This window comes from Trichechus manatus, unplaced genomic scaffold (genome assembly GCF_000243295.1).
Source record: "Trichechus manatus latirostris isolate Lorelei unplaced genomic scaffold, TriManLat1.0 scaffold00045, whole genome shotgun sequence".
In the NCBI taxonomy this organism is placed as follows: domain Eukaryota; kingdom Metazoa; phylum Chordata; class Mammalia; order Sirenia; family Trichechidae; genus Trichechus; species Trichechus manatus.
Window position 1 is genome coordinate 12,463,778 of NW_004443981.1, and position 21,337 is coordinate 12,485,114.

Consider the following 21,337-nt stretch of genomic DNA (forward strand, 5'->3'; position numbering starts at 1 on the left):
CCGGACGTGGGGTGGCAGCGGGCGCAGCGGCCGTGGGGCGGCTCCGACGAGGCGCCTTGGTGGTCGTGCGCACTGTGGGCCGCGGGGTGCTCTCGGTCATCTGGATGAACTCTGCGCAGAAGAGCATGCGATCAGAGGGGCGCCAGGCTTCCCCAACGCCCCCCCGCCCCACCTCCGTGCCGCCCTCCAGCCTGTGCGCGCCGTGCAGACCCGCAGGAAAGATGTCCTCGTCCTGCCTCTGGGGCCGGATGCCGGCCTGGAGCTGGATGTGGGGCGCGCCTTCATTCAGCAAACACTCGCTGACAGCTGGTTGTGCCAGTCTGCCGGTGAGGTGGGAGAACTAGCGCTGCCCTCCTGAGTCCCCGGGATGGGAGAGTCAGATTATGAGCATAGGGAATGGAAGGGGGATCTTGGGGGGCTTCTGAGAGAAAGCACTTTCTGGCTCCAACTGGTGGTTTTCAGGGTGAAGAAACGGAGGCCCCCAGATGGGTAAAACTTGCTCAGGCTTTAGGGCTGCGGGGTGGGAACCGGACCCACTATGGAAGGGGTCAAGCTCTTCCTTCGAGACCCCCAAACCCACTGAGCCCCTGTCCCTCACAGTAGGCTGATGGGAGCTGTCGGGGTGAGCTGTAGGGGTGATTGGCTGTGGCCCGTGTTGCCTCGTGCCCCCAGGGATGGGGCTAGGCAGGGCTGAGGTGGGCAGTTCCCCTTGGTCCCTGCAGGATTTGGCCCTCAAGCTTGGCCAGGTCAGCCACCGGGACAAATCTTACTGCACCTCTGACACCCAGCTCTGCCCAGCTCCACCCCAGGGAGGCCCGAGGCCAGACCCTGGGCACTGCCCTGCAGGACAGCCCTCAGGGGAGGGCTGAGGGGTGCCTGAGCCCCAGAGCTGCCTGGTAACTGTGGATAGGGGTCCTGGGGACCACCAGCTAAAACCCCCTTAGTGACCCCCGCCTCAGCCAGCCTTTGAAAACGACAGAGATGGTGGCGGTGAACAGGCCTTGATACCAGGCAGAGTGCAGGCTGGGGGCAGGAGCACTGTGACATGGGCAGGGTGCGCCCCTCCCCGGGCCCAGGCCCCCACTCCCACTCCACCAACAGGGAAGGACTTCCAGCGCCCAGGGGCTCCCTTCCTCCCACTTTAGCTCTCACTGTTCCCACTGCCTCGACTGTCCTTCCTGCCTCTGCCCTCGCCCCACCCCACGGTGAGTCCTTCCCCTTCTTCCTGGGCTCAGCATTCTGCTGCTGGCTCTAGGGAGCCCCCACCCCGTCCTGCCAGCAGTCCTGCACTGCTCTGGGTGCGTGCAGCACCAGCACACACTTCTGTCATGGAGCTCGGGACACTAAATGACTTCAGTCTGTGCCAGCCAGGACAGGGCCTGGTATGACTTCTCCCGTGGCCCCAGCATCAGCACAGAGCTAGTAACTAACAATAGAGCCAGAAACTGCTGAATGAGTGAATGGAAAAGTCGCCAAGCCCCAAAGCTGACTGAAGCCAGAACTCACTTCCAAAAACACTGAGCTCATCCCTGCCCCTGCCTTCCTCTCCCCGGGGGACCCGTCCTCAAGGCCAAGCAGTCCCACCTGCCCAGGTGCCCAGCCTCTCACCTCATCCCTCCCTCACATGCAGTCTGCCCACTGGAGACGTGCCAGGCACACTTGGCCCACTGAGATATTTCCTTTGGCTCACAGGGTGGTTTTTGAAATGCTGAACTAGTTGCCAACATTTTCAAACTGGGAGATTTTACATAACAGCCCAAGAAAGCAGGGACCCTATCCGCCCGGCTCCGTGTCATGCCTCCAGTATGCGGCACATATCTGGGTGGGGGTGGTAGATGGATGGATGGATGGATGGGAAGGAAGGAAGGAAAGATGGATGGATGGATGGACGGATGGACGACGGAGTTCCTGCTTAACAACTGGGAGATCTGGCGCACTGGGATTTGTTCCCACCTAGTGGCAACCAGCTTGGGTCCAGTGGAGCAGCCCCCCTCCTCAGGCACACTTTCTGGTGGCCCCAGGCCCCCTGGGCAGGCATTTGTGTCTTGCAGCCCTCAGGCCATGAGGCTTGCACCCCTCCTCAAGCTTGTCAACACAGAAACATCTTATGGAAGGCCCAGCCCCAATGCCCCTTCTTCTAGAGGCTCTCACACCTAGCACCTTCTCCAGTCTCCCTTGCCCCCCTGCCACACACAGATATACCCACCCCTCTGTCCCTCCCAGAAACGCTGACCCTACCCTGCCTGGCACCAGCTCTTTGCTCCCTTGCTGTGACCTTTCTGAGCCTCCCACCTTTGTGAGACCTGTACGCGCCACGGGAGTGGGCGGGGGTTGAAGGAGTGTGGCTGGTCACCGTTCCTCCCTCTTTGAGTGTCAAATGTGTATCAGGCACCGGGCCAGGCACAGAGAGGAAGAGCCAGCTAGGAGGACCCTCATGGGGCTAGAGGAACCACGCATGGCCCCAGGAACCTCCCTCCCCCACAGCAGCCGGGGCAGCGGGCACTTACTTTCTTTGGGCACAAACCGGATGAGGTGGCTCTTCACCTTGACCTGGGCAGGCTGGATCTGACACTTGCCTGGTGGCGCCCGTCTGCAGACACACACAGGCTGTGAGTCCCCACCCTGGGAGCCCACCCTGAGCATGTCCCCAGACATCTCCCCCCCGCCCCCCACCAGCCAGGCAGGGAGGGGAAGGGTCCGGTGTGTGGTCAGGTAACACAGTGACAAGGGTGGCCACTTACGGAGCACCTGCTGGGCCCCCTGCAGCGCCCCTGCCAGCTACACGCCCCCAGGCTTCTAAGATTCCAACCCCAGGATAGGAACCCCCTAGAACACTCTGCTGAGTGCCTGCTCAGCCTTGGCCTGAATGCCCCTACAGCCGGTGGCTCACGCTTCCTGAGCCACTTCTTCAGAGGGTGAACGCTGTTCTCTGGATGTGATAAATGTCAGTCTCCCCCCACCCGACCCCAGCTTGCCACAAAGACTCCCGTAACTGCCCAGATTCCTCCCCCCACCTGGTTCCCAACCCCCACGGCCTTGGGGAAGGGTCTCTCTCTACCCCTGTAGTTCCTGGCTTGCTTTCTTGTGATGCAGTCTGAGCAGTTCCCTGCCTGGAGGAACCAGGGAGATTCAAGTCAAGCTGAAGAATAAAGCTGGGGGGTGGGGAGCCCTCAGGGCTGGCGTGGAGGGAGGGACTGGGGGTCCTGCAGGGTGGGGTTTGAGAGAGCTGGGCAGAAAAGAGTGTAAGAAGGTTGCCAGGGCTACGGACTGAGTCTGCTTTGGCATCTTGGAGCAGCGCAAGTAATGAATGGAATTCCATTTTAATTAGTTTTTGGCTGTCAATCTCAGATCCTTTGAATGTGACCCTATTCTAGGCCTGACTCCATGTGGGATCCCGGCTTCAACAGGGCTCCTTCACCACCAAGCAAACCAAAAAACCAAACCCGTTGCCATCAAGTCGATTCTGACTCATGGTGACCCCATGTGTGCAGAGTAGAACTGTTCTCCTTAGGGTTTTCAAGGCTGGGACCTTTGGGAGACAGAGCACCAGGCCTTTCTTCCCAGGCACCTCTGCAGGGGTTGAAATCGCCAGCCTCTTGGTCTGCACCACCCAGGGATTCCTTGTCAGCACCATGAGGGGAAAGCCCAGGGGGTGAAGCAGCCTTGTGACAAGGCATGGACTCCAGAGAGAGGGTTAGCAAAAGAGGGAAATCGGCGAGGGCCACAGGCCTTCTCCTCCAGAGCCTAAAGCAGCACAACCATGCTCACACTTCTCAAACGCTGAGAAAGAGAGGGCTTTCTGATTGCTTCTTGTTGTTGTTAGGCTCCGCCGAGCCGGTTCCGACGCATAGTGACCCCGTGTACAACAGGACAAAACTGCCCAGTCCTGCGCCATCCTCACAATCGTTGCTATGTTTGAGCCCATTGCTATAGCCACTGTGTCAGTCCATCTCACTCAGGGTCTTTCTCTTTCTCACTGACCCTCTACTTTACCAAGCATGATGTCCTTCTCCAGGGACTGGTCCCTCCTAATAACACGTCCAAAGTATGTGAGACGAAGTCTCCCCATCCTTGCTTCTAAGGAGCATTCTGGCTGTACTCCTTCCAAGACAGATTTGTTCGTTCTTCTGGCAGAAGGCTAAAAAAGCACAACCATGCTCACACTTCTCAAAGGCTGAGAAAGAGAGGGCTTTCTGATTGCTTGGAACTCTGGAGAATGTCCCCGTGCTTAAGACAGACCCCACAGAGGTGTTGTTCCTTAAGGAAATTATGTCAAATATCCTTGCTGTGCAAAAGCATAAGCGATAACAGCAAAACATGCCCAGTGGTCATGTTTGGGCAGTCATGAGCATCCCCTCTACCCCACCACCCCTCCATTCCCACTTCCCTTGTTTTCCAAATGGTTATGACTGAATTGTGTCCCCCTCAAATATGTGCTGAAATCCTAACCCCTGTATCTGTAAATGGAGCCCTGGTGATACACTAGTTATGTGCTACGGCTGCTAACCAAAAAGTCAGCAGTTCAAATCCACCAGCAGCTCCATGGAAACCCTGTGGGGCAGTTCTACTCTGTCCCACTGGGTCTATAGGGTTGCTATGGGTCGGCATCAGCTCGACGGCAACGGGTTTGGTACCTGTAAATATGACTCTGTTTGGAAATGGGGTTGTCTCTTTTTATGTTAACGAGGCCATACCCAAGTCGGGTGGGTCGTAAACCTAATCACTTCTGAGTTATAAAAAAAAGAGCTGAATAGACACAGAGACACACACGGGAGAAGACAGACGCCAGGGAACACCAAGGATTGCCGGCAGACACTGGAAACTAGGAGAGAGGCTCATGGAAGGAATCGACACGGCCGATACCCTGATTCGGACTTCCAGCCTCCAGACCTGGGAGGAAATCAACTTCTCCTCTTTAAAGCCGCCCATTTGTGGTATTTCTGCTACGGCAGCACGAGGTAACTACGGCAGGACGTCTAAGCAGTATGCTGTAGGTGCAAAGAATCACACTTATTCCAAAAGAGAAACATGAAAAAAGGTAAGAAGAGTGCAGGGACGGGGGACGGGAAGTTTAGTCTGCTTCTGGCTCCTCCTAACCCCAGAGTTTGACCAGAACTCCCTGTCTCTGGTCCCCTGTAACCCGAGAAGAATGAGCCAATAGGAAAAGGGGCTGAACAAACCGAATGCGGTGATCGCTGTAAGGCAGCGCCTGGAATGAATTAGGGGCTCAGTCTCTGCGTTATTTCCTTGGAGAAGGATGCTGTTTAAAAAAATGCAAATAACCTAAACGTCCAAGGAATGGGCAAGGCAGTTATGGTACAGTGACTCAGCAGAAAATTATGCAGCTATTAAAAATGATCCTTTTGAGGGTGATGTTGCAATGTGGAAACATTTATACAAAATACGGATAAATGAACGAAGACCAATGCTCTACTTACAGGACACATAAATCTTGGCACTACGCAGACCAAGAGGGAGGGGCGTCCAGGAAAGGAACACTGAGGGATGAAAGGAGGAAGTGTTTATGCTTTTCTTGGGAAAAGTTATGTCAGTAATTAATACATTTGTGCTTCAAAAAAAAAGTGTGGTAAGCAAGGAAAGTCTGAGAAACTGTCACAGACCGGAGGAGGCTAAGGAGACACGATGAGTAAATGTAATCTGGCATCCTGGATGGGATCCGGGAACAGAAAAGAGATGCTGAGGAAAAAGTAATGAAATCCTTAAAAAAATAAGTGTGGGGTTTAATTAATAGTAAAAAAAAAAAAAAAAAAGGAAGAAGAAGAAGTAGTGTGCCATCAAGTCCGTTCCGACTCCTGGTGACCCCATGTGTGTCAGAGTAGAACTGTGCTCCATAGGATTTTCAATGGCTGATTCTTTGGAACTGAATCACCAGGGCTTTTTTCTGAGGTGCCTCTGGGTGGACCCGAACCACCAACCTTTTGGTTACTAGTTGACTGCTCAAGTGTTTGAACCACCCAGGGGATCCTTAATTAATAATCATGTACCAAAATTGGTTCGTTCATTGTGACAAATGGACCGTTATCAAGAAAGACCAATTGATAGAAAAAGGACATCATGTTTGGTAAAGTAGAGGGTCAGTGAAAAGGGGGGAAACGTTGAATGAGATGGATTGACACAAGAGCCCCAACAATGGGCTCAAACATACCAATGTTGATGAAGATGGTGCAGGACTGGGCAATGTTTCATTCTGCTTTACCTGGAGTAGACAGGCGTCAGAGCGGACTCAACGGCCACCACCACCACCAACAAAATGCAAGACGGTAGCACCAGGGGCAACTGGGTGAGATGTATACAGGGGCACGCTGTACTGTCTGCGACCTGTGTGTAAATCTAAAACGACTCCAAAATTTAAAAATTGTTCTTCAGAAAAGGGAGTGATAGGTGTTTCAGGATTTTTTTCAAATTTAATGTATCTCAATGTTTAGGTTCTGCTTAGGTCGGGGGTTCTCCTGGGGTCTGCCAAATAGGAAGAGTCTTTGAGTGCAACCTTGGCCTTTGAGCTATGGGTGGGAGTGAGGGCTGTCAGACAACCAGCCCGTGGTGCTGATGGAGGTACAGTGGGCTGGGAAGCCAGCTGAGAAGCAAAAATCGAAGGGCTTACAAAAACCCAAACCAAACCCATTGCCGTCGTGTCGTTTCCACCTCATAGCAACCCTATAGGGCAGAGTAGAACTGCCCTGTCACGTTTCCAAGGAACGGCCGGTGTATTTGAACTGCCGACCTTTTGGTTAGTAGCCGAGCTCTTACCCACTGCGCCACCAGGGCTGCAAGGGTTTGTTGTTGTTGTTAGGTGTTGTTGAGTCAGTTCCGACTCATAGCGACCCTGTGTACAACAGGACAAAACACTGCTCAGTCCTGCGCCATCCTCACGATCGTTGTCATGCTTGAGCCCACTGTTGCAGCCACTGTGTCAGTCCATCTCATTGAGGGTCTTCCTGTTTCTCGCTGACCCTCTACTTTACCAAGCATGATGTCCCTCTCCAGGGACTGATCCCTCCTGATAACGTGTCCAAAGTATGTGAGACATAGTCTCACCATCCTTGCTTCTAAGGAGCATTCTGGTTGTATTTCTTCCAAGACAGATTTATTTGTTCTTTTGGCAGTCCATGGTATATTCAATATTCTTCGCCAACATCACAGTTCAAAGGCAGCAATTCTTCTTCGATCTTCCTCATTCACTGCCCAGCTTTCACACCCATATGAGGCGACTGAAAACCCCATGGCTTGGGTCAGGCGCACCTTCGTCTTCAAGGTGACCTCTTTGCTCGTTAACACTTTAACCAGGTCTTTTGCAGCAGACTGGCCTTAGGCATTGAGTTTTTTGGGAAAATTATCTATACGCGGCCAGCTTGAGCAGCAGGAACTCCAGGATCGGACAAGAGGCTGTGTTTTAGGAGGTACAGCCTGTCCTTGGGGATTCTGTTCCTGTCATGGATGGAGCCTGAAACCCTGCCCTGTGCTTTGTCATCTCCTGATAAATTAACATAACACTGACCTACATGACCCGCTTTCACTGTCCCATCTTCTGAGCGCCTTCCAGATAGGTTTGCGATGACACGGTCTGATTTGAATCGTATTTACTCACAATAAATATGGTATTTTCAATCACCTCATACGCGTGCGAAAGCTGGATAATCAATAAGGAAGACTGAAGAGAACTGATGAATTTGAATCACAGTGTTGGCGAAGAATATTGACTATCCCGTGGGCTGCCAGAAGAATGAACACATCTGTCTTGGAAGAAGTACAGCCAGAATGCTCCTTAAGTGAAGATGGTAAGAGTTCATCTCACGAACTTTGGGCATGTTATCGGGAGGGACCAGTCCCTGGAGAAGGACATCATGCTTGGTAAAGCAGAGGAGTAGCGAAAAAGAGGAAGACCCTCAACGAGATGGACTGACACAGTGGCTGCAACAATGGGCTCAAACATAGTAACGACCGCGAGGATGGCGCAGCACCGGGCAGGGTTTCGTTCTGTTGTGCACGGGGTCGCTAAGAACTGACTCAATGGCACCTAAAAACTACCACCATAAATCTGTTCTCTTACACGAAGTTTTGGTGTCTCTCTAAGCATTTAGGTTTCTGACACTTTGTTCATTCAGCAAGCATTCCTAAGTCCCTGCTCCATGCCACTCCAGGTGCTGGGCTGGTTCTGCAGGAATGAACAGACACAGCCTGGGCCTGCCACACTCACAAGCCAGCTGGGACACAGTTGTGCAGCTCCGAGGTTACAAGTCTAGTGATGACTGCTGTTGGACTGGAGGGCCCGGGGGCACTGACCCAGCCCAGGAGGAGAGGAAAGCGTGTCAGAGAAGGCTGCTCGGAGGCAGTGTTGCCATAGAGGAGGAGGGTGGAGGCATACAGCCAAGGGGCTAGGGCACAGCTCTGCAGCCAGCTGCCTGGTGCCAAATGGCCTCTGCCCCCACTGGACCTGGGCAGGTGACTTCACCTCCGTGTGTTTCCACCCCTGCAAAGTGGGTGGCCCAGAAGAGTCAGTGGGTTCTACCTGCAAGGAGTCAGAGCAGCACCTGGAACGGAGTTAGTGGTCTCACACCTGGAAGGGAGGCAGGTGGAGCGGGGAGTGAAGAGTGCCACGGAGGGCTGCGGGGGACAGAGCAGGTTGTAGCTGGGAGGGCAGGGCTGTAGAGGACGAGGAGCTTGGGGCTGGGATGCATCTGGGAGGCAGGTGGGGGCTGAGGAGGGTTCAGGCAAGGGGTCGGCCCAGGAAACACGGAGTGGGGCAGGGCACGGGGCAGGGGGCCAGGCCAGACAGCTCAATCTGCCTGGACTTGGGCCGTCCCAGGGCCCGGCTGGCTCATCTATCACCCCATCGTATCTTCCGCTCCTTCTCACTAGAACACGGCTCCACTCGGAGGCTGGCAGACCCGGCTTTCACCCTGGATCTACCCCTCACCAGCCCAGTGAGCTTGGCTAGTCACTTCCCCTTCTGGGCCTCAGTTTTCTCATCAGAAAAATGGGGATGTGAATACTACCCAGCTTAGGGGGTGAAGAGAGCGGAAATGCGGTCATGAAGGGAGTGTTCCTGGCAGACACCGAGAGACAAGCAGTGAGGGTGGGGGCTCACCTGGAGGGGTCGATCACCTTATAGACGACCCCGCGTGCAGCTGTGGCACTCGGCACCCCCGTCGACATGAAGAACAGCTCCCCTGTGGACAAGAAACAGGGTCCCACTTTATAGTGAGGATGCCACCTGGCACACTGCCCTCAGCCCCGTCGGGCTCCGAGACCCACCCCAACCTCACTCAGCCCCGAGGGGAGGCCTTCTGGGTCAGCGTGGCCCTCCAGCCCCAGGACTGAAAACTGCAGCTGAGAAGCATGCCCTGATGCGCCCACCCCGGGCCGCCCACCGTCCCGGGCCGCCCACCCTCCCGGGCCGCCCACCCTCCCGGGCTGCCCACCTACACCTTGCTTCCTGCCTCCTTCCTGGCGGCCCGGCCCCACCCCCGCTGCCTGCCTCAGGGTCATGCCCCACACCTCGCACCTCTGGGCGCAGGTGCGGGTCCTCAGCCCAGCTCCCCTAGTGACTGCTGCTGAGTGACGACAGCCAGGGTGCCTCTCTGAGCCCCACTTCCTCATCTGTAAGATGGGGTGCTCTCTGAGCCCTGCTTCCTCATCTGTAAGATGGGGTGCTCTCTGAGCCCCACTTCCTCATCTGTAAGATGGGGTGCCCCAAGGAGAGGCCGGGACAGGCAGCGAAGCAAGGTAGGTGCTTGGAAGAAAGCATGTCCCTGGGGACAAGCGCAATCAGGGAGGGCTATAGGGGGGTGGGGTCTGAAAAGTGAAGCCCAGGAAATCCAGGGGAACCCCACCCTCCAGGGCTGACTGTGTAACTGGGGCAGGAAGCACCAGCCCTGGTGGGGACGCAGGGAGGTGTAGGTCCGCATGGTGACCACGCAACCTGCAGGGGTCGGGGGCAGTGGGGTACTCTGGCAAGACAGTATCTCCTAGAACATCGACAGGCAGGACCACAAATTTGCTGTGTGGCCTCAGGCTGGCCTCTGCCTTCTCCAGGCCTCTTTTGGGAGTGGCCCCTGCCTCTTCTCTGGCTGGGCAGCTTCACCTGGAGGCTCCAGCCTCTCGGAGGACGGTGACACCCTGCACAGGCCGCTCCTCCTGCCAAGAGGGCCCTTCTCCATCCACTCTGTCTGCCTGACCCACACTCTTCCTGCTCTGCTCCGGAGGCCTCCAGGGGCCGTGCGGGGAACAGTGCTGCCCCCCAATAACTAGGGGTGAGTAGGGGAGGTTTAAGTCAAGCTGCCTCCGAGGCCCCTCCCAGCCCTGCTCTACTCAGAGAGGCAAACGCCAGAGTCAGGAGCTGGGAGCTGTCTGTGTGCGCTGTGCCCCAGCACTCACTCCAGGCCTCCCAGCACTCCGGGCCTCCCAGCACTCCGGGCCTCCCAGCACTCCGGGCCTCCCAGCACTCCGGGCCTCCCAGCACTCCGGGCCTTCCAGGGGCCGATAAGCCGGCCGGGCTGGCTGACAGGTGCTCCACCTGGTGTCCTGCGCTCAGTGTCACCCACAGGGCCGAGGGAGGGCCCTCTGAGCTTCGCCTTCGGCCCTGACTGGGGTGAAGGGGGTACCACCTCCTTCCCAGACATGTTAACCCCCTACTGACCAAAAGAAAGAGCTCTCAGGAGCCAGTGGCTTTGGGGGTGGCAGCGGCGGGCTGGGGCTGCCCTTTGGAATTCAGAGTCTGATGGGTGTCAGCTCCACAAAGCTTTCCCAGACTTGGGCTGGGGACTCTGGGCACTGGGCCCTGCAGGGGAGACCCGTGAAAGCCCCCCCCCGGGGGGGCCGTTCCCTAGCAACTCTGCCAAGCACCCGCCAGGGCTGGCTGGGGGCCCCTCGGCTTTTGTCCAGGGACAATCCCCAGGCCAAGGACAAAGGCAGGAGGCTAGAGGGGGATCCAGCCGCCGGGCCCCTCTTCCTCTCCCCTCCCCCTTCCTTGTACTGAAAACACAAGGAGCCTGAGTGAAGGACGGATTAACGACTAACCGACTAACGATAACGGGTGAGAAGACCTGCTTTCACATGACAGTGTGACTTCATTGTACGCCGGCCGTGAGGAACCTGGGGCGGTGGAGGTGTCCCGGGAGCAGCTCTGAGGCTCTCCTCCCACACCTGCTCACCAGCCTGCCACCATCCCCAGCATTACAGACCCTTGCCTGTTCCAGCTAACTGCCCTGGGCTCTCACCCATGGTAGCATTCCAATCCTCCCAGCAACCCTGCCCAGGATGTGGGGGTGGGGAAGAGGAAAGAAAAGGGATGTGGGGGACCACTACTCACATTTTCCAGATAAAGAAAGGGAAGCGCAGAGAGGTGAGATCTTGCCCAAGGACGCACAGCAAGGAAGGTGAACAAGCAAGAACATCTCACTCCCGGGAGGAAGGTCAGGCCTGAGGCCCGATCCTTCAAGTCACAGGATGGAAGGACCCATGGGGGCACCAGTCTCAGGCGTGGGACAGCTCTGGCAGAGAGGCCACCCTCGCTGAATCTCAGGAGCACTCACCAGCCTCATCCTCTGCAAAGGAGATGATGTACGGGTAGTAGTTGTTAATGAGGCCTGGGAACGCACAGGTCTGGCCACGGCCCATGCAGATCTCGCTGTAATGCCACTGGCCTGAGCGTGGATTCTCCTGGAGGGACATCAGACGGCTGCAAAGGAGGATGAGCTGTGAGGTCCTGACTGGCATGGTGTCCAGGGTAGCCCCACCCATCCATCCACCAATCCATCCATCCATCCATCCATTCACCGATCCATCCACCTGTACCCATCTATCCATCCATCTACCCACCCATCCATCCACCCATCCAGCCTCCCTCCCTTGCATCATCTGTCCATCCATCTATCCATCCAATCATCTAATTATCTATTCAGCTATCTAGCTACCCATCTATCCATCATCCATCCATACATCCATCATTTATCCACCCAAACATCCATCCTTCCTTCCATCCATCCACCTACCCAACCATCTATCCATCCATCCATCATCTACCCAGCCAAGCATCCGTCCTTCTGTCCATCCATCCATCCATCCATCCATCCATCCATCCATCCATCCATCCATTCATCCGCCCACCCACCCATCCATCCATCCATCCACTCATCTATGCATCCATGCAATCAGGAACATATGTAATTTGCAGGATCCAGGGTAAAATGAACATGCAGGGCCCCTTGTTCAAAATATATTAAGAATTTCATGACAGAGACAGCAGAGCATTAAACCAAGTGCAGAGCCTTCTGAGTTCTGGGAACTCGTGTGACAGCACAGGTGCACATTCATGAAGCCGGCCCTACATGCAATCTTTACTGAGCACCTACTATGTGCCAAAGAGACACAGGGGTGAACAAAACCAGCTTGGCTCCTGCCCCTGCAGCTCGGCCCCAGCCCACTGACCGGCTGGAAGTACAGGGTTCACGGGAGCTTTGGAGGAGCCAGGACCCTGCGGACCCCTTGATGGTGGATGCTGGCCTCCAGAACTGTGCAAGAATAAATGTCAATCATTTTAAGCCACCAAATTTGTGATGATTTGTTATGGCAGCTTCAGGATACATGAGATAAAAATAGAGGCTTCCTCTAGACCCATTTTATAGATGGGAAAGCTGAGTCCCCTCAGAAGAAATGGAGCTGGAAGAAGGGTCCAGCACACAGAGGCCTAGGTCAGGGTTCTCTCTCAGCTCCAGGCTGCAGATGGACTGGCTACACACCAACCTGGGGTCAGCAGCCTGTAGGAGGTGAGACTCCTCCCACCAGTCTCCGACTTCTTTATCTCCTCTCCTCGGGAATCCTACTCAGCTGCCCTCGTGGGGAGAGGCGGGGGTGGGAATAATAAGAGCCACTGTGTATTAAGCACATGCTAGACTCCAAGTGCTATAAGTGTAATAACTAATTCAATCCTCAAAACAACCCTGTGAGGTGGGTACTATTATCATCTCCGTTTTGCAGATGAGGAAGGTGAAGCACAGAGAGGTGAAGTAACTGGCCCAAGGTCACCCACCTAATAAGTGTGCCAGGATTCAGACCCAGGCCATCAGAGCCTGCACTTCTAAGTACTGCGCCAGGCTTACGTCCTCCCTGGGCCTCAAGCTGGTTCCACCCCTCTGTCCTCAGTCTTTTCCTCTGTACAATGGGAGAACAAGCTGGTTCTGAGGCTCCAACAAGCTACCCACACTCCCGCCCACTGACCCCTCTGGGGTCTACGTGGGTGGCAAGTGCTGCCAGAGAGCATGAGACTTGGGCAGGAAGACCCTGCGGGCCCCAGGGACCAGACCTCGCTGGAGCCCCAGCTCAGCCAGCAGGGCGACCTCCCCGGCAGGGTGCCCTTGGGCAGCCACTTGCCTCCTGGCCTCAGTTTCCTGGTCTGTGCAAGGGGCACTTCCTGAGGTCCTGACGGCAATGGCCGGGGTGGGGCGGCAGGGCTCCAAGCCCGGTCAGCTGGTTCAGGGACAGGCCCTGGGCCTGTGGAGGACGTCGCTCTTTCCCTCCACCGGCCCTGCCCTCCCCGCCCCACCAGAACTCCATCAGACCCGAGCCCTGGGCTCTCAGGAGGGAGCGGAGGACTCTGGAGATCTGCTTTGAAACAAGCATCCAGTCTTTCCAGCAGTGAACTGTGCCCTCCTGGTGTACTCGGGGAAACCAGCAAAGGCTGGAGATCAGGAGAGAAGGGGAGAGGTAAGGTGCTTCCTACTGTGACTCCTGAGGCCTCCCTGAGGAAGACCCTGCAAGGCCCACACCTGGGGAGCAACCTGCACACATGTACACCGTATTACAACAGTCCCAGGGCACCAGGGTGCAGCCCGAGCACTGAAGGCGTGGGACTGGCACAGAGCGGGGCCCACTCACCCGCTCATGAAATCCCCGAAAATGTAGAGGCCGTTCAGGTTAGGGTACTCGCAGCCCCGGTAAACGTAGCCCCCGGTGACCGACTTGCCCATCTTGTGGGGGTAGGTGAAGATCGGCAGCACGTCACCTGCAGCGGGGGAGAAGTTCGGGTGAGCTTGGGAGCAGTGGGAAACGAGCCCTGTCCGCGCCTCCGCAGTCACACGGGCAAGGGCAGGGCGGGGAGGGCCCGAGATGGAGCCACAGGGGCTTACAGCCCAGAAGGTGCGTGCCTGGCGTGGAGAGCATGGGTTGGTGGGGGCGGGGGGTGGGACACCACGGAGTAGGGGGGCGGTCAGGGCCAAGAGGAGCCCAGGAGCATCCCTGGGGAATCCTGGGTCCGGGGAGGTCCCGGTGGGGGTGCATGGTCACCGAGGGAGGCGCTGGCCCACAGCTCGTGGCGGGGGAAGGGCGGATCTCAGATTGGGGGTCCCTGGGGAGGGACGCGGAGCCCTAGCGGCACAGTGGTTTAAGCGTTTGGCTGCTCACCAAAAGGTCGGCAGTTGGAATGCTGCTCCTTGGAAACTCTATGGGGCAGTTCTACTCTATCCCACAGGGTCTCTATGAGTCGGAACTGACTCGATGGCAGCGGGTTTGGGGAGGGATGCGGGGTGTGTGGTCACCGAGGGAGGCGTTGGCGCACAGCTTCCGGTCGTAGCACTCGAAGCCCTCGCGCGCGCGCCAGCCGTAGTTGCGGCCACGCTCCACCAGGTCCACCTCCTCGAACCTGTTCTGGCCCACGTCGCCGCAGAAGAGGCGGCCGCGGCCCGCGCCCGTCGCCGGGTCGCCGCGGTCGAAGGAGCAGCGCCACATGTTGCGCACGCCCAGGGCGTAGACCTCGGGCCGCGCGGCGGGGTCGCTGGCAAACGGGTTGTCAGGCGGGATGTGGTAGGGCGGGCCGCGCTCCGTATGGTCCACGTCGATGCGCAGCACCTTGCCCAGCAGTGCTGACCTGCGGGCGAGGGACAATGCGCCGGCTCAGGGTCGCCAGGGGCCAGGCGGGGGCCAAGCAGGGGCGGGGGCGGGGCTGACGGGGCGCAGGAGAAGCCTCCGCGATGCGGGGCCAGAGACACTGAGGTGGCGTCTGGCCAGATACTTACCAACTGGATAACTTCATCCAGCCAGCCATTCATCCATCCACCCACGCACCCACCCACCCACCAACCCATCCATCCATTCATCCATCCAGCATTTATGGGGCACCTCACCTGTCCGAAGCTCTGCCTGAAGCATTATACCTACATATGACCTATTGACCTGTTTCAATCTCACAACAGAACTTTTAGATAGGTTCATAGGGTCGCTATGAGTCGTAACTGACTCGACGGCACACAACAACACAGGTTCTATTATGGTCCCATTTTACTGATGGGGCAGCTGCGCTCAGAGAGGTCAAATAACTGCCCAGTTGCCACACAGCTAGGAGATGGGACTCAGCCCAGACAGGTGGGCCTCAGAGTCCTGAGCTCTTCACCACGCTATCTGCCCTCCCCGGCCCCAGTGTCCTCAACTGTAATATTAGGGTGGTCCCCTCAGCCCTACCTGCTTACAGGGTTGTGCTACAGGGTGAAAATTTCACCAGAAAATGACTTGCATTTACAGTCCCCCCCCAAGCAACCATCACAGAGAGCAGTATAAAGTAGCAGCACAGTGTTGACTGAGTGAATGAATCAGTGACTGCGATCAAGGCCAGACGCACGGTACAGTGTGCACGCTGGGACTGGGAGATGGGGGGAGAGAACCAGGCAAATCTTAGCAGGGGGATGACTTGCCAGATCCCCGGCAGGTCGGGGCAGCTCTGGACCGGAAGCCAGCCCACTCCCACCACACCAGGCAACATTAGCTTCTGGAACGTCTGTAGTGTGACGATACCAGTGACAGGCCCTCCAGAGCCCCGGGGAACAGCGGCACGGCCCTCACCTCCACTCAGCTGGGGGATGAGAGGCTTTGGGGTTTCATTCATCACAAGACAAAAGTGACACAACGCGATGGGGAGAATCTTCAATGTGCAAGAGGACAGCACGGAGAACAATGCACGCTTTCATCCCTGACTTCTACCGCACCTGCCTCGTATGTGATTTTTTTTTCTCCCCATTAGCATTTTGGTGTATTCCCTCTGGGCTGTTTTTGAAGGCAGGACCGGTGTCTTTTGCCCATTTGACGCAACTGTGTACCCCATCATTCTCACCTAGCACCAGCACCCCTGCATTCCCCATTGTTGGACACACCTGCCAGGTGTCCTTTTTAACGGTGACAAAGTGTTCCCACCCAATACATGCACCACAGTTGATCCCCTATTGCTGGACAGGTAACTTTTGTCCCAGTGTGTTACTCATACACTCCTGCCTGGTCGGCACCAAGCTACGGATCCCACCCAGGGGCCTGCACCACGTACCCTGCTTCAGTACGGGAGGGGATATAACCACCCCAGCCGCAAAATGGTATTTTTAAGTTCTGTCCAATTATCCATAAATCCTTAATTTCTATTTTTGCAACTTCATCTTTAAACACATCCCAAACATGAGGAAGCTGGGATGATTCTTACGCTGCCACATATGAAAGCAAAAGTCACTAACTGTGGGCCCTTTAATGACTGTAATCAACATCATATTTGCTATTTTTATTTTCTGGGCAGAGGAACGTTTTGTCGTTTCAGCTAAGGGGATGGAGATGGGTGCCCTGAGACTCCTGGTGTCCCTGTCTAACTCACAAGACTCTAAGTGTGCACGTGTGCATGTGTGCGTGTGTGTGTGTGTGTGTGTGTGTGTGTGTGTGTGTGTGTGTGTGGGTAATGAGGGCAGGCCATCTGCTCAAGCCAGGAAGTGGGTCACTGAGATCAAGAATATTCTTCAGTACTCTTCAACAGTTATCGTGGGTGATGCCTGCAGCAGAAAATTCACGTGCCCATACAACCCTGCCCTAACTGATTCAAGTCCCCGTTTGGTCTGGCTCCAGCAGGCTGGGCTGACTTCCGAGAAAAGCCCTTTCCACTTTCCACTGCCCTACACTGCTTTACTGGGGAAGTAACTCTTCCCTCCAGAACAGTGTAAGAGGCTCAGGAGTATATAAACCAACCCATCAACCAACAAAAAGCAGAACATACTTGTTTTGGGCATTTCCAAACATTCCAAAGGGGTCTCCAGCCATCCCGCCATCCCCGGTAAAGATGTAGAGGTACCCATCGTCCCCGAAGAGCAGCTGGCCCCCGTTGTGGTTTGAGGCTGGTTCTTCGATCTCCAGGATTATCCTAAAGGAAGATGCTGTTGTTAGCTGCTATCGAGTTGGCCCTGACTCATGGCGACCCCATGCACAATGGAAAGAAATGCTGCCCAGTCCTGTGCCACCCCCACAATCGGCGGTGGACTGGATCATTATGATCCACAGGGTTTTCACTGGCTGATTTTCAAAAGCAGATTGCCAGGCCAGTCTTCCTAGTCCACCTCAGTCTAGAAGCTCTGCTGAAACCTGTTCAGCATCTTAGCAACATGCACGCCTCCAATGACAGATGGGTGGTTGCTTTGCACAAAGTGCACTGGCTGGGAGTCAAACCCGGGTCCCCCACATGGAAGGCAAGAACTTTACCACTGCACCACCAAAACTCAGCTCCCACATAGGAGCCAAAAACACAAAACAAGATCACAACAATAAAATGCCCTCTGTCCTGGAAGCCATTTCACAGCTTACAAGACCTCTCAGGCTCTTTACGGTGGGGGATTTTCACAAGGACCTGGTACTTAGGCTGGGCCAGGGATAATTCACTCCCAGTTGTGCCAACCAGAACCTGGAGGCTCAGGGAAGTTGAGCAACTTTCCCAAAGTCACACAGCCCATCGGTAGCAGAGCTGGGACTAGAGCTCAAGTCTTCTAGTTCCGGTCTCTCGCACACTCCCCGTTATGATTATGCAAAATCATCAGCCTCCTCACTGGCACAGCTGGTCTCTTCTCCATCATCCCAGCTTCCGACATGGTAGCCGCCTGCTGGGCACTTTGTACACACCACCTCATCTGCTATCTGCAGTAACCTCGAGGGGTGGTGGCTGCATGGTGTGGGTTGTGCTCCACCCTCTCCCCTGGGGACCCTCCTCTACTGCCAGGGCAGAAAACCTTCAACTACATGTCCCAGCCTGCCAGCTCCCTGTTAGGACCCCACCTGAACCCCCACTCTGAAACACACTCAGTCTGTATGTTTTGCGTTCCACCTTCGTCCCTTACCTGAAGTCAATTTTTAAAAGACACACCCATTCTGTCCCTCCATCTCTGACCTTTTGGTTTGCAGCTGAGCGCTTAACCACTGTGCCACCAGGGCTCCTTTCTGTAAAGACTGTAGCCTAGGAAACCCTATGGGGCAGTTCTACTCTGTCACAGGGGGTCGCTATGAGTCAGAATCAACTCCTCAGCACCCCACAACATCGAATTACCCAGTACTGTCTTTATTCTCCTATTGGTCCTAGACTTTCATGCCAGGTCAGGTCAACTTCGTCTTACAAAGCCCTGGGGAATAAATAAGCCGCAGGCAGCGGGCTCTGTAGGTGTTGAGAGTTGCAAAGGCCTGGGGGCAGGCACCGATAAGCCTGTTGGAGGTGGTGAGGGGCACTTTGTGTGAGGCAGGGGGTTCAGGTGGGGAGAAGTGGGAGGTGGGGCTGAGAGTCATGACTTCTCACCATAGCAAGGTAGGGGAGGGGGCACGGGATGGGCTTTGGAGACAGACAGACGCGGGTTCCGGCTCAGACTCCTCCTTGCAGTGTGACCTGAGGTCACTTCACCTCTGTAAGCCTCCATCTGCAAAATGGGAAAAGCAATACCAACCCCATAGAGTCCTAGGAGAATGAAACCAAACGAGCCTGGAAGAAACCATAGTTAATTCTGGTGATATACAGTACTTATGTTCTGTAGATCAAAGACCACAACCTTCAGTATTGGTTACATCTCCACATAACCCAAAACCCACTGTCATCGAGTCCATTCTGACTCATAGTGACCCTACAGGACAGAGTACAACTGCCCCCATAGGGTTTCCAAGGCTGTAAATTTTTACGGAAGCAGACTGCCATATCTTTCTCCCGCACAGCGGCTAGTGGGTTTGAACCGCTGACCTTTTGATTAGCAGCTGAGCACTTTTCCACTGCACCACCAGACCTCCTTTCCCCTCAACATAAAGAAATAAAAAATTCTCACAGCTGGACCAATAAGTAACATTATGATAAACAGAAAAAAGACTGACGTTGTTAATGATTTCATTTTACTTGGATCCACAATCAATGCCCATGGAAATGGTAGTCAAGAACTCAAATGAGAGAAGGCAGGGCCAAGATGGCGGAGTAGTCAGACGGCTTCCTATGTCCCTCTTAAAACAAAGACCTGAAAAAACAAGTGATTTGATTGTATATGAATATCTAGGAGCCCTGAGCAAGGCAAAGTTGGGAATCGGACTGAGTGGCGGTGGGAGAGAGGCAGATGATTCGGAAACAGCAAGGAGCTCCCTGACCTGACCCGGTGGGAGCCGCAGCCCTTCAGCCCGGACAGGCTCGAGGTGCAGTGAGGCAGGCATACAGCTCTGCACGCTGGCTCAGGAGGCAGTTTCCACAACGAGAGAGATACGGCAGCAGAGACTTTGCTTGGACACTCCAAACCAGTGAAAAGCAGCACCCAAGTGGCTAAAGATAAGTACATGTGTGTGGCCTTTTGCGGGGATTAAAAAAAAAAACCCATTTGGGAAATACCTCTCGCGCATTTACATCCTCCCTCCCCGCTCTGCATGGGGTCCAGCCGGCTTCAGCTATCTGAGTCCCCTGGGCTGGAAGTAGATCCCACAAGGCACCCTGACCCATTCTCCTGGCCTTGGTGGGGGGAACAAATTAACCAACAGGGAAAAAATAAGCTAACGGCTCCCCTAAGCCAGGAACTCAGGATTGGCACAGCTCCTTTGCCTAGACACAGGCATAAGGGGTCCACAGACTTTGAGTGCTTTCCAGCCGTGTATAGACTTGTGTGGACCTATCTCAACAGCATAAGCCCTCACTACCCCAGTAAAACAGGGTAAACACCTGAAGTCTAACTTCAACTGTTTCAGCTGTGAAGTGGCAGATTTGTGATCCTTGACACTGCTCTGCACTTTAAGCAAGCACCTTACCTGTCCACATCAGGGGCTTGAGGACTGATGACTTCACCCATGCCACCTAGCCACCTGCTACAGGGACCCAAGAATAAGTGGTGCCCCCCAATCCTTACAGCCAACAGAGTAGGGTGCTCCTAGTCCAGCTGCAAAACTCACCTACCTACTCGCTCTGGGGAACAGGGACACGCTTTCCTTTCAGACATTCAGGGGCAGCTGTCAGCCCCCTGCCTTGCTCAGCACGTGACCCCCTACTGCAGCCAAATACCTGTGCCTACACCAATCACCCATGCCTCTCAAAGACTGTAGGTGAGAGCCTGCACCACACACTTGGTGACCAACTGCCTGGACACCTGAGCTGAATCCATACAGGAAAATTTAATGGTCTCCTGGGCACACACGCTTAGTTACAGACCTAACTACCTGGTAACAGGACGCTGGAGCTTCAAAGTTGCCAATAATCAAACTAGCGCACATGAGCAGCCTATTTGGACATATCAAAACAACACAAGAAGCTTGGCCACACTAAACAAATATAAAATAAAACTACAATAACTTATTGATGGCTCGGAGACAACAGTCAATATCAAATCACATAAAGAGGCAGTCCATGATGGCTTCAGCAAGCTCCCAAAATAAAGAATCAATAAATTTCCTGGAGGAAGAGAATTTCTTAGAATTACCAGAGGCAGAATACAAAAGATTAATATACAGAACTCTTCAAGAAATTAGAAAGGAAATTTATCAAAATGCAAAGAAAGCCAAAGAACACAGAGACAAGGCAGTAGCAGAACTTAAAAAAGTTATTCAAGAGCGTAATGACAAATTTAATAGGCTGCAAGAATCCACAGAGAGACAGTAATCAGAAATCCAGAAGATTAACAATAAAATTTCAGAATTAGACAATTTAATAGAAAGTCATAGGAGCAGAATTGAGGCAGTAGAAATCAGAACTAGTGACATTGAAGATAAAGCACTTGACACCAACTTATTTGAGGAAAAATCAGAGAAAAGAATTTAAAAAAATGAAGAAACTCTAAGACTTATGTGGGACTCTATTAAGAGAAATAACCCACGAGTTATCGGAGCACCAGAACAGGGAGGGATAACAGAAAATACGGACAGAATTGTTGAAGACTTATTCACAGAAAACTTCCCTGATATCACGAAAGATGAGAAGATATCTATCCAAGATGCTCATCGAACCCCACATAAGGTAGATCCCAAAAGAAAGTCACCAAGACATATTATAATCAAACTTGCCAAAATCAAAGATAAAGAGAGAATTTTAAGAGCA

At 54.5% G+C, this 21,337-nt stretch overlaps 2 protein-coding genes across 2 annotated transcripts in view; both read right to left on the bottom strand.

The window, feature by feature from the left end:
* Positions 1–954, bottom strand: part of LOC101353740 (cholesterol 24-hydroxylase) — a 39,574-nt gene extending 38,620 nt beyond the window's left edge. Inside the window, exon 1 of the mRNA XM_004376730.1 lies at positions 949–954. The gene's annotated coding sequence lies outside the window, so the exon portion shown is untranslated. The remainder of the gene's footprint in view (positions 1–948) is intronic.
* The window catches only part of HHIPL1 (HHIP like 1), a 25,469-nt gene that overhangs the window by 465 nt on the left and 3,667 nt on the right, over positions 1–21,337 (bottom strand). Inside the window, exons 2-8 of the mRNA XM_023731668.1 lie at positions 17,033–17,176; positions 14,553–14,881; positions 13,894–14,020; positions 11,553–11,698; positions 9,107–9,188; positions 2,508–2,590; positions 3–111 (exon numbers count right to left, since the gene is read on the bottom strand). Of these exons, the coding sequence (XP_023587436.1) occupies positions 3–111; positions 2,508–2,590; positions 9,107–9,188; positions 11,553–11,698; positions 13,894–14,020; positions 14,553–14,881; positions 17,033–17,176 (1,020 nt within the window). The remainder of the gene's footprint in view (positions 1–2; positions 112–2,507; positions 2,591–9,106; positions 9,189–11,552; positions 11,699–13,893; positions 14,021–14,552; positions 14,882–17,032; positions 17,177–21,337) is intronic.